Source organism: Cetorhinus maximus, chromosome 5 (genome assembly GCF_964194155.1).
Source record: "Cetorhinus maximus chromosome 5, sCetMax3.hap1.1, whole genome shotgun sequence".
NCBI lineage: Eukaryota > Metazoa > Chordata > Chondrichthyes > Lamniformes > Cetorhinidae > Cetorhinus > Cetorhinus maximus.
Genome location: NC_135883.1, coordinates 74,925,322 through 74,939,587, shown reverse-complemented (window position 1 = coordinate 74,939,587; position 14,266 = coordinate 74,925,322). Strand labels below are relative to the sequence as shown.

Here is a 14,266-nt window from a genome sequence, read left to right as displayed (position 1 = left end):
AACTTTCTTTTATACAGTGTCTTTAGTAAGAGAACCCAAAGTGCTTCACAAGAGTATAATTAGACAAAAGAATTGACAGCAAGCTAAAGGAGGTGACTTTGTCAGAGGTGTGTTTTTAAGGATCATGGAATCACACAGCACAGAAGGCAGCCATTTGGCCTATTGTGCCTGTGTCAACTCTTTCATAAAGATAACCAATTAATCCCAATCCAGTTCTGATGTAGAGTCATACGGACTCGAAACGTTAACTGTTCCTCTCCGCAGATGCTGTCAGACCTGCTGAGTTTTTCCAGCTATTTTTGTTTTTGTTTCAGATTTCCAGCATCCGCAGTATTTTGCTTTTAATCCCAATCCATTGCTGTTTCTTCCTGTAATTTTTTTTCTCTTTCAACTATTTAACTAACACTTATTTGAAAATTACTACCGAATCTGCTTCTACCACCCTTGCAGGTAGCATATATCTCACATCATAACAACTCCATGTAAAAAAAACATCTTTCCTCATCGTTTCTGTTTTTTTTGCCAATCACCTTAAATCTATGGCCACTGGTTACTGACCCTTCTGCCACTGGAAAGGTTCTCCTTATTTACTCTTTCAAAACATTTCATGATTTTGAACACCTCCATCAAATCTCCCCTTAACCTTCTCTGCTGTAAGAACAGCCACCTCAGGTTCTCTAGTTTCACCACATAACTGAAGTCCCTTATCCATGGTACCATTCTAGTAGATCCCCGCTGCACCCTCCCTAAGGCCTTGACATGCTTCCATAAGTCATGCCAAAATTGAATACAATACTCCAGCTGAGACCTAATCAGCGTTTTATAGTATAAATTCTTGCTCTTGTTCTCAACCCTTCTATTAATAAATCCAACAGCCTTCTCGACTTGTCCAGTCACCTTCAAAGACTTGTGGATATAACCCCCAGATGTCTCTTCCTACAACTCCAATAAAGCTGTATCATTCAGTTCATATTACCATCATTCTATCAAAATCCATCACTTCATAACTCTCCATTAAATTTAATCTGTCACAAGTCTGCCCATTTCACCAGTTTCACCCTGAAGTCTGTTACTATCCTCTTCACTGTTGACTACATTTACAAGTTTTATGTCATCTACAATCATTGAAAACACACCCTATGTTCATTAATATATATCAAGAGAAGTAGTGATCCTGATACTGATCCCTGGGGAACACCACTGTATATTCACCTCTAGTCTGAAAAATAATCATTCACACTAGTTACTGGTACTGCTTTCTGTCCCTTAACCAATTTTGTATCCATGCTGCCACTGTCACTTGAGTCCCATGGTCTTGAACATGCTAACAAGTATATTATGGGGTATTTTGCAAAATGTCTTTTGAAACTTCATATAAACATCAACTGCACCCCCTCAACAAACCTCTCCATTACTTCAACTACGTACATGATTTGCATTTAACAAATCCATGCCGACTTTTATTTATTAACCCATACTTTTCCAAATGAAAATTAATGTTGTCCCAGGTTATTGAGTGTCAAAGTTTCTCCACCACAGATGTGAACCTGATCAGCCTCTCCTGCTTTTTAAAATGGGTGCAATTTTGCAAAGCTCCAGTCCTCTCACTCTACCCCTATGTCCATGAAGGATTGCAAGTTTGTGGCCAGAGATTCTGCAATTTCACTCTTCACTTCCCTCAGTAACTTTGAGTGCCTTAAAGGGAGAGAGAGGTATTAGGGGGGATTCCAGAACTCAGGGCCTAGATGGCTGAAAGCACAGCCACCCAAGAATGGAGCAGAAAAGGCCAGAATTGGAGAAACGCAAAATTCCCTGAGGGATATAGGATTGGGGGAGGTGACTGAGATGGGTAGGGAAGATCAATGCTACAGAAGATAGGAACTTAGGAGGACTGGGCCATTCAGCCCCACAAGCCTGCTCTGCCATTCAATTAGATATGGCTGATCATCTACCTCAATGCCATTTTCCCACATTATCCCCATTTCCCTTGATATTTTTAATATCTAGAAATCTACCAATCTCTTTCTTGGATGTTTTCAATGACTCAACCTCCACAACCCTCTGGGTAGAGAATTCCAAAGATTCACCACCCTTTGAGTGAAGAAATTTCTTCTCATCTCATTCCTAAATGGCCTGTCTCTCATTCTGAGACTGTGGTTCTGGACCCCACCCCGCCCCCCACCCTTCAGCTTCCTACATCTACCTTGTTGAACACTAAGAATTTTCTATCTTTCAACAAGATCACTTCTCATTCTTCAACACTCTAGAGAATATTGACCCAGTCTCCATAATCTTTCCTCACAGGGCAATCCCATCATCCCAGGGATCAGTCCAGTGAACCTTCGTTACACTCCCTCTATGGCAAGGCTATCCTGCCTTAGGTAAGGGATCTAAACACAAAAGATAAGAATTTTAAAGTGAAAGTATTGGGGTACCAGGAGGCAAGGCAGGTTGGCAAGCACAACGGTGATGGGCGAACAGGATATGAGCTAGGATAAAAATAGAAGTTTTGGATAAGCTCAAGGTTATTGGGGATGAAAGATGGGAAGCTGGCCAGAAGAACACTGGAATAGTCAAGGAACAGTCATGTTGTTGGCAGCAGCTGTCCTTCGATTCAATGACTTTGGCTGGAAGAATAAAAAAAGCAGAGTATTACTTAAACAAAGAACAGCTGCAGAGTTCCGAGGTGCAGAGGGATCTAGGTGTTCTAGCGCATGGGTCACTAAAAGTTGGTATGCAGGTACAGCAAGTAATAACGGCTAAAAGAATGCTATCCTTTATTATGAGAGGAATGAACATAAAAGTAAGGATGTTATGCTTCAGTTATACAGGGCACTGGTGAGGCCACATCTTGAATATTGTGTGTAGCTTTGGTCTCCTTATTTAAGGAAGGATGTAAATATGTTGGAGGCAGTTCAGAGGAAGTTTACTAGATTGATACCTAGAATGAGCGGGTTGTATTACAAGGAAAGGTTAGACAGATGAGGCTCGTTTCCACAGGAGTTTAGAAGAGTGAGGGGTGACCTGATTGAAGTATAGAAGATCCCGAACAGTATTAACAAGGTGGACGTGGAAAGAATGTTTCCTCTTGTGGGTGAGTCCAGAACTAGGGGGGGCTTTGTTTTAAAATTAGGGGTTGCCCTTTTAGGACAGATGAGGAGAATTTTTTTCTCTGAGGGTTGAGAGACTTTGGAACACTCTGCCTCAGAATGCGCCAGAGGCAGGGTCATTGAATAATTTTAAGGCAGGTGTAGATAGATTCTTGTTAGACAAGGAAATCAAAAGTCATCAGGGAATATGGAATTTGAAACACAAACAGAACAGCCATGATCTTACTGAATGGCGGAGCAGGTTCAAAGGGCCGAATGGCCTACTTCTGCTCCTATTTCTTTGTTCATATGACATCTACTCAGGATTGAGAGTTTCTGCCATGGGTCTTCATGTGACTAAAGAAGCCAATTCTTGACCCACAGATCTTTGGGCAATGGGGCACTATAACCCACGAGGTAATCCAGAGTGCATGATTTGCTTCTGTTTCTTTCCTTCTCTGCCACCACTCTGCCTCAACATAAGATATTGTGACTCAAAGCATGATGCAGCTTGGATGGCCAAGTTATCGCCATTATAAATGATTGGTATCAAGCTCCTTCCAGTCATCAAGGTCAACATTTATGTGCTTTAGGAAAAGCTTCAGAGTGTCTTTGAAACATTTCCTTTGTCCTCCCTTGGAATGTTAGCCATTTGAGAGTTGAGAAGAGAGGACCCGGCAGGGTAGATGATTTTCTGCCATCCAGACATGGCTTCCAGTCAATTGAAGTTCATTTTGCAGGAGTTTTGACTGAAATCTTGTGGAGATAGCTTCAAGCAAGACGTGAGCATTTGTTTGACAGTCCTCATTTGTTTGACAGTTCTCATATTGAATCCAGAGGATGTGGTGGAAGTATTGCTGATGGAATTTCTCCAGCACAGTATGGAGTAACAAAAGTATGGATCAGGGTTTTGTCAGCAGGTGGGCTGAGGCAGAGCAGAGAAGACAATATTACAGAGGTAGAACTTAGAGTGGATTTGGGGTTAGAAGCTCAACTCAGGAGCTGATAGGGTATCCAAGTTACAAAAGATGTGATTCAATCAGAGACCGTGGCTGGATCGGCCAGTTAACAGTCTGTGGCAGAATCTAAAAACAGTGGCTTTCATCTTTCCAATGTTCAATCAAAAATCTTTTTTGCTCATCCACAAATCGATGTCAGTCAAGTAATCTGATAGAGGCAGCAAAGAGGTCAAGAGAGTTGGTAGGTAGGTTTGGGTGTCGTCAGCATACATGTGGTACCCGGCACGTTTTCAGATAACATTACCAAGGCACAGCATTTAGATTTTCTTTATTTGCTCACATGGCTTGGAGGGGAACTTCCAGGTGGTGGTGTTCCCATGCGTCTGCTGTCCTTGCCTAGATGGTAGAGGTCATGGTTTGGAAGGTGCTGTATAAGGGGCCTTGGTGAGTTCCTGTAGTGCATCTTTTAGATGGTACACATTGCTGTCAGTGTGTGTCGGCGGTGGAGGGAAGAGAAGGTTTAAGGTAGTGGATAGGGTGCCAATCAAGCAGGCTATTTTGCCCAGGATGGTGTTGAGCTGCACTAATCCAGGCCTAATCTGGGCTTCAGAACTTGACCAGCTTGGTCAGTGGTGGTGTTATAGAGCCACTCTTGGTGATGGACTTTGAAGTCTCCAACCCACAGTACCTTTTGTGCTCTTGAAAGATGCATTCAGGTGCTGTTCAATGAGGAAGAGCACTGATTCATCAGCTGAGGGAGAGTGGTAGGTGATAATCAACAAGGAGTTTCTTTGCCATATTTGACCTGATGCCATAAGATTTCATGGTGTCTGGAGTCAATGTTTTGGACAACACCTTCACAATTTTATGTCACAGTGCTGCCACCTCTGGTGAGTCTGTCCTGTCCCTGGAACAGGACATAGGGTTCTCCATTAGTATCATTGGCTATGTCAGGCTGAAGCTTGATCAGTCTGTGGGACAGCTCTCTCAATTTTAGCACTAGTCCCCAGATGTCGGTGAGGAGAACTTTGCAGGGTTGACTAGGCTGCATGTGCCTTTGTGGTGTCCAGCTGGGTCAATGGTGAGTGGTCTGTCCAGTTTTATTTTTATTAGACTTTTCAATAGAGGTTTGATACAACTGAGTGGCTTGCTAGGTGTTTTCAGAGGGCAGATAAGGAGTCACTTATAGGGCAGAGCAAGTAGGACAACAGATTTTCCTTCACCATAAGATGTGTGTGTTCACAGAGCAATCCAGTGGCTTCATGGACATCATTAATGATGCTAGTTTCTTTATTCTAGATAACTGAATGAAAATTCCCCTGCATCTGCATTGGGATTTGAATTCATATTTCTGAATATTAGTCCAGGCCTCTGAACTGCTAGTCCAGTAACATAGCCACCAGGTTACCAGTGCCCCATAGATGAAAAATAGGAAGGGGCCAAGGATAGATCCTTGGGACCTATGAGGTAATGGTGCAGAAGCAGGAAGAGAAGCTATTGTGGGAGATTCAGTGGGGCTAGTGGGTCAATAAGAATAGAACAGTCCCTCTGCATTGGGCAACAGGAGGTTGGTGTGGTCAACCATGTCAAAGGATCAAGAAGGATGAGGAGGCATCACAGGCACAGTCAAATGCAACTTTTTTGTGACTTTGGCTAGGGCCAAGTCACTGCTTTGTCAGAGCTGAAGTCTAATTAGAGAGGTTCAAACATGGGCTTACAGGAAAAATGGGCACAGACTTGGGAGCTGACAATATGTAATGTAAATATTTCATGCAAGAAATGATGGATTACTGCATTCACAGTATCTTAATACATTTAAAAATATGATGTTACAGTGCTAATTCTCACCAAATTTTCTCCTTCGTCTCCTAAATTTGGCTGACACTTTGAGTCACTTTCTAAAATGTTCACCAATTGGCCATTCTACATATGTAAAGCTGACATCCACACTTAACATACTTTTCCAGGAGAGCTCAGGAGATAGTGATCAACTGCAAGAAAGTGATTGGCTTTTCATTTCCCTAGCCCATGGGCAACGAGGTCAAATGTGACTCTCCTAGTTCACCACAGATCAGCAATCAAACCTAGTAACTGATTAATGTTCATGGTTTAAAGAATAAGCTTGTATACAAACAGCTTTTCTAGAATTTTGGGATATCCAGTAGCACATCACCACGAATGAACTATTTGTGAAGGTATTGCCACTTACGTATGCACATATAACAACTGCTATGCAAACAGCAAATTCCCAACGACAACATTGTGATAAAGAACCATTTTGAAGAACTCTCATTTTGCTGGCATTGATCGAGTTTTTCCAAACATACAAGGAGTAGGCCATTCAGGCCCTCGAGCCTGGTCCATCATTTAACAAGATCATGGCTGATCTAATAGTAACCTGAAATCTGCATCCCACTTACCCCCGATAATCTATCACCCCTTTGCTTACCAAGAATCTATCCAACTATGCCTTAAAATATTCGAAGACTCTGCTTCCACTACCTTTTCAGGAAGAAAATTCCAAAGACTCACGGTCCTCGAGTGAAAAAATTTCACCTCATCTCTGTTTTAAATGGGTGACCCCTATTTTTAAACAGTGACACCTAGTTCTAGATTCTCCAACAAGAAGAAACATCCTCTCCACATCCACCCTGTCAAGACCCCTTAGGGTCTTATATGTTTCAATCATGTCGCCTCTTACTCTTCTCAACTCCACATCTTTTTACATATTGTTTTTGAGCACAAATTTAATTTTGAGGCATTTAATAATTACTTTCTTCAATTAGCTGACTAATCCACCAGTTGTAAAACTGTTTACTAGTTTCTGCATCTGCTGTCTTTCATCAAGTTTGCATTGTTACTTCAAGTTCCAAAGTACATATCTTTAGTTGTAAAGCCTTTGCCAGAACATTAACTGTGCCGTTATAGAACTGCTTTTTTTTTAGACAGCGTGGAAGCTTGAAGTATACAAATAAAATTAAGGTTGCCAATTTATTTACTACATACTGAATATGAAGTTTTGGACCTACATTTACTAAATCAGCAGTTGACTTAATGCACCTTTTTTATCATTGTGCAGGGTATAATTTAAAGGTAAAAATGATTTTTAGAGGAAGGTGTTTGAAATACTTTCCCCCAGTGAAACAAAGACTAAGTTTACATTTCACCATTCTAATGAAATTTCATGCTGCCAATGTAATTAATTGTAATTGCTTAATCTTTGTATTTGTGGACAAGTTGAAGGTTGGACTGTCCATGACTTCTGAAGCCAAAGACTTCAATTACTCTAACATAGAAGAATAATGAGGGCAGAAATGAAAAAGCGAATATTGCAAAGTATTCACTACCTGATTCTTTGTCGGATGTCACTTTCAATATAGTTTAGTGGTACACTGAGCCACTTGATGCTGTCAATATTTTGGCGACCCAGTGGAACCAGAGGTAATTGTGACTTGTGAAATTCTTCAGTTTCTTTCAAAGAGTAAAGTTTACCTGGGGTAGGATTACAGATAGAAGTAAAAGTTCAGTAATTAAAATCATTACACCGAAGAAAATGTTCAATTGACTGTTGGATACATAATATGTACAAACATTTGTCATATAAACTTTTCAACTTTTACTTTTAACCCTATCTGACTGTTTCAGACACAGCTAATGTCCTTCAGGGAAGGAAATCTGCCATCCTTACCTGGTCTGGCTTACATGTGACACCAGGCCCCCAGTAATGTGGTTGACTCTTAAATGCCCTCTGAACAAGGGCAATTAGGGATGGGCAATAAATGCTGGCCTAGCCAGTGACGCCCACACCACATGAATGAATGTAAAAAATAGCCCCAGGGATGCTCCTAGAACGTCCTGTATTAACCTCACACTTAAATGTTTCACACTGTTAGTCAACTGTTCAATTAACCTTTCCATCCAATTTGTCCAGCCTCTTTCATTTCTCTGTAGTTTGCTCTTTGCCAGATTAACTTTAGTTTCGACTTTGTTTTCCTCCTCTATTTTGTTATAATTATGTTAAATCATCTATTTTGTTTTAATTGTTAAATCATATTTAACATTCAGCTTTATGCTTTTTTAAAACAACAAATGCCCTTGGGATATTAGTCACCAGTAAAGCACATTTATTGTCCACCTTTAGTTGTCCTGAGGTGTCTGGTGGTAGACTTCCTCCTTGAATTGTCAAAGCTCTTGTGGTGACAGCTTCTCTCCCACCCTGCACCCCCATGGCATTATGAAAAGATACTGATCCAGTGACAGTGAAGGAACAACATGGTGGGTGAATGCGGGAACTAAGTGATGATACTCCCTTGATGTTGCTCCACGTCCTTATCAGTGGTAGAGACTGTAGGGAGAAAAAGTGCTGGGAAGCAACCTTATCAAATTGCTACTTCTGTCTACTGGTGTTGGAGGGGTCCAGTAGTAGGTTGCTGACCAAGCAAATAGCTCTGCTAAGAGTGGTTTTGAGACCATAGAGCATTGTTACAGCTGCATCCACCTAGCTGAATGGTAAGCATTTTATAACTCTCTTGACTTGAGTATTGTCGATGGTAGAGAGGGTCTGAGGGATCAGGATAATAACCAGTTATTACAAAAGCTTCTACAAGTATATAAAAGGAAAGAGAGTAGCTAAAGTGAATGTTGGTCCCTTGGAGAATGAGACTGGGGAATTAATAGTGGGGAACACAGAAATGGCAGAGACGCTTAATCGATATTTTGCCTCAGTTTTCACAGTGGAGGACACTAGTACCACCCCAATAGTAACAGGTAGTGCAGAGGGTATAGAGAAGGAGGAACTTAGAACAATCACCATCACTAGAGAAAAAGTATTGAGCAAGCTATTGGGATTAAAGGGTGGCAAGTCCCCAGGACCTGATGGCCTACATCCCAGGGTCTTAAAGGAAGTGGCAACGGAGGTTATGGATGCACTGGCTATAATATTCCAAAATTCCCTTGATTCTGGACAGGTTCTAGTGGATTGGAAAAATGCTATTCAAAAAGGGAGTGGGGTGGGGGGGAGAGAAGCAGAAAATAGGAAACTATAGACCAGTTAGTTTAACATCTGTCGTTGGGAAATTGTTGGAATCCATTATTAAGGAAGTAGTAATGGGGGCATTTGGAAAGTCAAAATGCAATCCATCAGAGTCAGCATGGTTTTATGAAGAGTAAATTGTGTTTGACTAATTTGCTAGAGTTCTTTGAAGATGTGACAAGCAAAGTGGATAATCCTGTAGATGTAGTATATCTGGACTTCCAGAAGGCCTTTGATAAAGTGCCACACAAAAGATTAATACACAAGATAAGATCACATGGAGTTAGGGGTAATATATTAGCTTGGATAGAGGATTGGCTAACCAACAGAAAGCAGAAAGTTGGGATAAATGGGTCTTTTTCTAGATGGCAAGCTGTAACTAGTGGGGTACCACAGGGTTCTGTCCTTGGGCCCCAACTATTTATAATCCATGTTAATGACTTGGATTCAGGGATAAAAGGTACTATAACTAACTTTGCAGATGACACTAAAATAGGTGGGAAAGTAAGTTGCAATGAAGAAATAAGAAATTTACAAATGGATATGGACAGGTTAGGTGAATGGACCAATATTTGGCAGATGGAGTTTAATGTGGATAAGTATGAGGTTATCCATCTTGGTCGGAAGAATAAAAAGGCGACTATTATTTAAATGGAGAGAAACTTCAGAACGCTTCAGTGCAGGGGGATCTGGGTGTCCTCATGCATGAATCGCTGAAAGCTAGTATACAGGAGCAGCAGGTAATAAAGACGGCAAATGGAATTTTGGCATTTATTGCTAAAGGAATAGAGTATAAAAATAGGGAAGTGCTGTTGCAACTGTACAAGGCATTGGTGAGACCGCACCTGGAGTACTGTGCAGAGTTTTGGTCCCCTTACTTGAGGGAGGATGTAGTTGCATTGGAGACGGTTCAGAGGAGGTTCACTAGATTGATTCTAGAGATGCGGGGCTTGCCTTATGGAGTAGAGATTGAGCAGTTTAGGCCTTTACTCACTAGAATTTAGAAGGATGAGAGGAGATCTAATTGAGGTATATAAGATGCTAAAGGAGATAGACAAAATAGACGTGGAGTGGATGTTTCCCCTTGTGGGGCATTCTAGAACCAGAGGCCATAGTTTTAGGCTAAGGGAGGGTAGATTTAAATCAGAGATGAGGAGGAATTACTTTTCTCAAAGAGTCGTGAATCTGTGGAATTCACTACCTCAGAGTGCAGTGGATACCGGGACGCTGAATAAATTTAAGGAGGAGATAGACAGATTTTTAATTAGCAATGGGTTGAAACATTACGGGGAGAGGGCGGGAAATTGGAGTTGAGGCCGAAATGAGATCAGCCATAATCATATTGAATGGCAGAGCAGGCTCGAGGGGCTGAATTGCCTACTCTTGCTCCTAATGCTTGTGTTATGTTCAATACTACAACATTCACATAACAGATCAGAGCGAGGAAAGAGTTTAATTCCTTTTTAGCAAAAGTCTCAGAGTTCCTCGAGGATAGCTCAGCTGAACTAATCAAGAGCAGGTATCCACCTGGCTCTTCCTCTTTTTCTCTATCATTCTGGATTACTTTTCTTCAAAAAGGTTATTTGTTTTTGAAATATCAGTGCTAGAGATGAAGCATTATTTTCATTTGTGGCATGCAATCCAAAATAAAACTTTAGGAGAGAGATTGTAGGGTCACATGTCTCCAGCAATTAATCTCCACTAAGACTACTTCATACTTGGACAATGCAAAATATTTTATAACTTCCTAACCAGCTACCCTGATATGTTCCCAACTGCAATTTAATACCAATTTGTTGGCCATTTGTGCTAGCTCTAAACTGATTCTTTCAGGAGTTAGGTCCTTGTGGGAAAAGAACGAAAGAAGATCAAAATATATAGAGGGACAGAGAATGAGACTTTCAGCCTATAGAGTGCATTTAAGACTCTGAAGCAGCTTGACAGTAGACGTAGAGGATGTTTCCCCTGGCTGGGAAATCCAGAACACAGGACATAGTCTCAGGATAAGGGGCTAATTATTTAGGACTGGGGTGAAGAAAAATTTCTTTACTCAAAGGTTTGTGAATCTTTGGAATTCTCCACCCCAGGGTGTTGTGGATGCTCCATCATTGAATATATTCAAGGTTGATAGGGACAGACTTATGGTCACTCAGGTAATCAAGGGAGCAGGCAAGAAACCGGAGTTGAGGCAGAATGGCAGAGCAGGATTGAGGAAGCATATGGTCTACTCCTGCACCCTTTTTCTTATAATCTTAATGTAGAAAAATATTTCAAGACTCTTCATTGAAGCATAATCAAACAAAAAAATGAATGCAGAGACACAGGAAGGGATTAGAACAAAAACCAAAAGTTTGATCAAAGAGGTAGGTTTTCAAGGAGATTTTTTTTTAAATAAAGAAAAGGCACTGGAAAGGTAAGTAAGTTTAGAAAGGGAATTTCAGAGTTTAGGGCTGTCAACAGTGGGCAAAAAGAGTTGACAATACACTAGAGGCCAGACTTGCAGGAACACAGATTCAGACAGGAATTAGAACAGAATGCCACCACCCGTTTTATTTTTAAACAGGACAGGTGATTTCACTGGTCATCAACTTTCCAAAAATCAATGTTACAACTCTCTTTTTTGACTTACACTTTCTATTTTGATAGGCTACCTTCAGACTCACTGATTTATCAACTGAGGATGTTTAATTGATCCAAATTTAGATTGCCAATAAGGGTATTGCATGAATACAAAAAGGCTATTTGCTTTGTTATTAGCAGGAAATTATTCAAATTAATGATTAAAGGAATTTATTTTGTATTATAAAGACCATTTTAAGTCTGGTCAATATCAGGAATTAACAGTAAAATATTAACTATGTCTTGCTTTGTATCTGAAGAAGGTTGAAGCACACTTTAGTTACAAGATTATCCAGACAGTATAAAGTGAAGCTCTTCCCAACATTCCAACCAAATGGTCTGATTCTGATTTTTCCACCTGCAAAACTATTCCCATGAACTGAAATCCAACTTTTAAATGAACTCCACAAACCTTCTTGACATTGCAATATGGCATTGTCTTCCACACTCTTGTTTCTACTCTGCAACAGCAGAGGATCATTGAGAGTTGAAGTCCTTGTCTGCAGGGAGAATAAATCTTATAGAAATGCCATCAAAATTAATTACAAAATAATTACACTCAATAAACCTTGGTATTTAAAAATACAGAATGCATAGAAAAAGATTTTTTCTATAAATACTGGGAAATTTTCTCATAGCAAATTACTCCATAAAGCTCCAGTAATTACATTGGAAACACCTACAATACCCTTATTTCAAATTAATATCCTTATTAATTATACCACAGGGACCTGCAAGAGACAATAACAGGGAAAATCTCTTTAACCGAAAGAAAGAGATCAGGGTGGTGGGGTACTTATATAGAATTACACAGAATATACAGCACAGAAACAAGCCATTTGACCCAACTAGGCATGGAAATTTTAAAAAACTGGAAATGTTCAGCAGGTCTGGCAGCATCTGTGGAGAGAGAAACAGTGTTAACATTTCAGGTCTGTGACCTTTCATCAGAACTGGAAAAAGCTTGAAATATAATAGGTTTTAATCAGATCAAATGGAGAGAGTGGAAAAAGAACAAAACGGAAAGCATGTGATATGGCAGAAGACATTAATTGACAAAAGAGTTGGTGGGACTGAGCCAAAGGGAGCAGAAATGAGACAAGTATAGAAACAAAAAGATGTGACCTAAGGACGTGTGAATGGCAGCTGCAATCCAAAAGCAAAGAGGAAAAACAAGACTAAGGCTGAAACGTTAAAAAAGCAAAATATTTGGTGGGGGGGTGGGGGGTGGTGGCTGGGCAGAGGTTACAGTCTGAAATTGTCAAACTCAATATTGGGTCCAGGGGGCTGTAAATTCCATATTTAAAAGGTCAATTGCTGTTCCTTGAACTTTGTAAAGGAAAGGTCATTTTTTTCCTAATATTACTACAGGATAGTTTAAAACAGGCTTGTGGGGACTGTGTTGTGTCTGTATGTTTGTGTGCGCGTGTCTAGTTTAATTAAACTGCAGACAGTCAGATTGCAAGGTTTGAACCTTGCAAATGGGATTAGGTGTAAAACATGCATTTGAAATGGAGATGGGTAAGCTAGAATGAAGTCTCAGCAAATACAGAAATGAAATATTGAGAGTGGCTCATGAAATTCCCATCACTGGACATTTAGGAATTAGGAAAACTCAGGCGAAGATATAAAAACATTTCTATTGGCCTGGACTGCATAAAGATGTAGTCAAATTCTGTAAAATATGCCACACGTTAGGTGACAAAAAACCTCAAGCAGTGATTAAACCTGCACCTTTAATTCCGATTCCAACATTTGAGGAACCTTTTACCAGAGTCCAGATTGATTTTGTAGGGGCCTTCCCCAAGGCTAAAAGTGGAAATCAGTACTTGCTGACAATCATGGACGTGTCTGCAAGATTTCCAGAAGCGATACCTTTACAAAATATTATAGCAAAGAGGATTGTCGAGGAGTTGACCAAATTCTTTACAAGCTATGGGTTACCAAAAGAAATACAGTCGGATCAGGGTTCAAATTTCATGTCATGGCTGTTTAAGGAAGTAATGAACAGCCTGGGAATAAAGCATTTTAAGTCATCAGCTTATCACCCTGAATCATAAGGTGCTTTAGAGAGATGGCATCAAACTTTGAAAATTATGATGGCAGCATATAGTCAAGACTATCCACAGGACTGGAATCGAGGGATTCCATTCTTGTTATTTACTATTAAGGATGCCCCTAATGAAACGACAGGGCTTAGTCCTTTTGCATTAGGCTATGGTCATGAAATAAGGGGACCACTTAAGTTGATTCAGGAGAAACTACTGCGTCAAAGTTCAGAAACTTTGGATTATGTGACAAAATTCAGAGAAAAATTGAACAGAGCATGAGAGTTAGCTAAGGAACCTTTAAGGATATCACAGCAGGTGATGAAGACACCAGTATGGATGAGAGGGCAAAAGCTCATAGTTTTGTTGTTGGAGAGAAGGTTATTGTTGCCAGTGTCAGGCAATCCATTAAAGGCAAGGTTTGGTGGGCCTTACAGGATTGGAGAGAGACTGAGTGAAGTAAATTATTTAATAAATACTCCAGATAGAAGAAAGAAGTAGAGGGTGCGTCACGTAAAT

General features: G+C 40.3%; 1 protein-coding gene across 9 annotated transcripts in view; it reads right to left on the bottom strand.

Moving 5' to 3' along the window:
* Positions 1 to 14,266, bottom strand: part of fam228a (family with sequence similarity 228 member A) — a 56,298-nt gene that overhangs the window by 8,529 nt on the left and 33,503 nt on the right. For all 9 annotated transcript variants that reach the window (XM_078542052.1, XM_078542055.1, XM_078542047.1 and 6 more), the window contains 2 exons: positions 12,112 to 12,199; positions 7,396 to 7,540 (listed from right to left, as the gene is read on the bottom strand). In XM_078542052.1, coding sequence (XP_078398178.1) covers positions 7,396 to 7,540; positions 12,112 to 12,199 — 233 coding nt within the window. The remainder of the gene's footprint in view (positions 1 to 7,395; positions 7,541 to 12,111; positions 12,200 to 14,266) is intronic.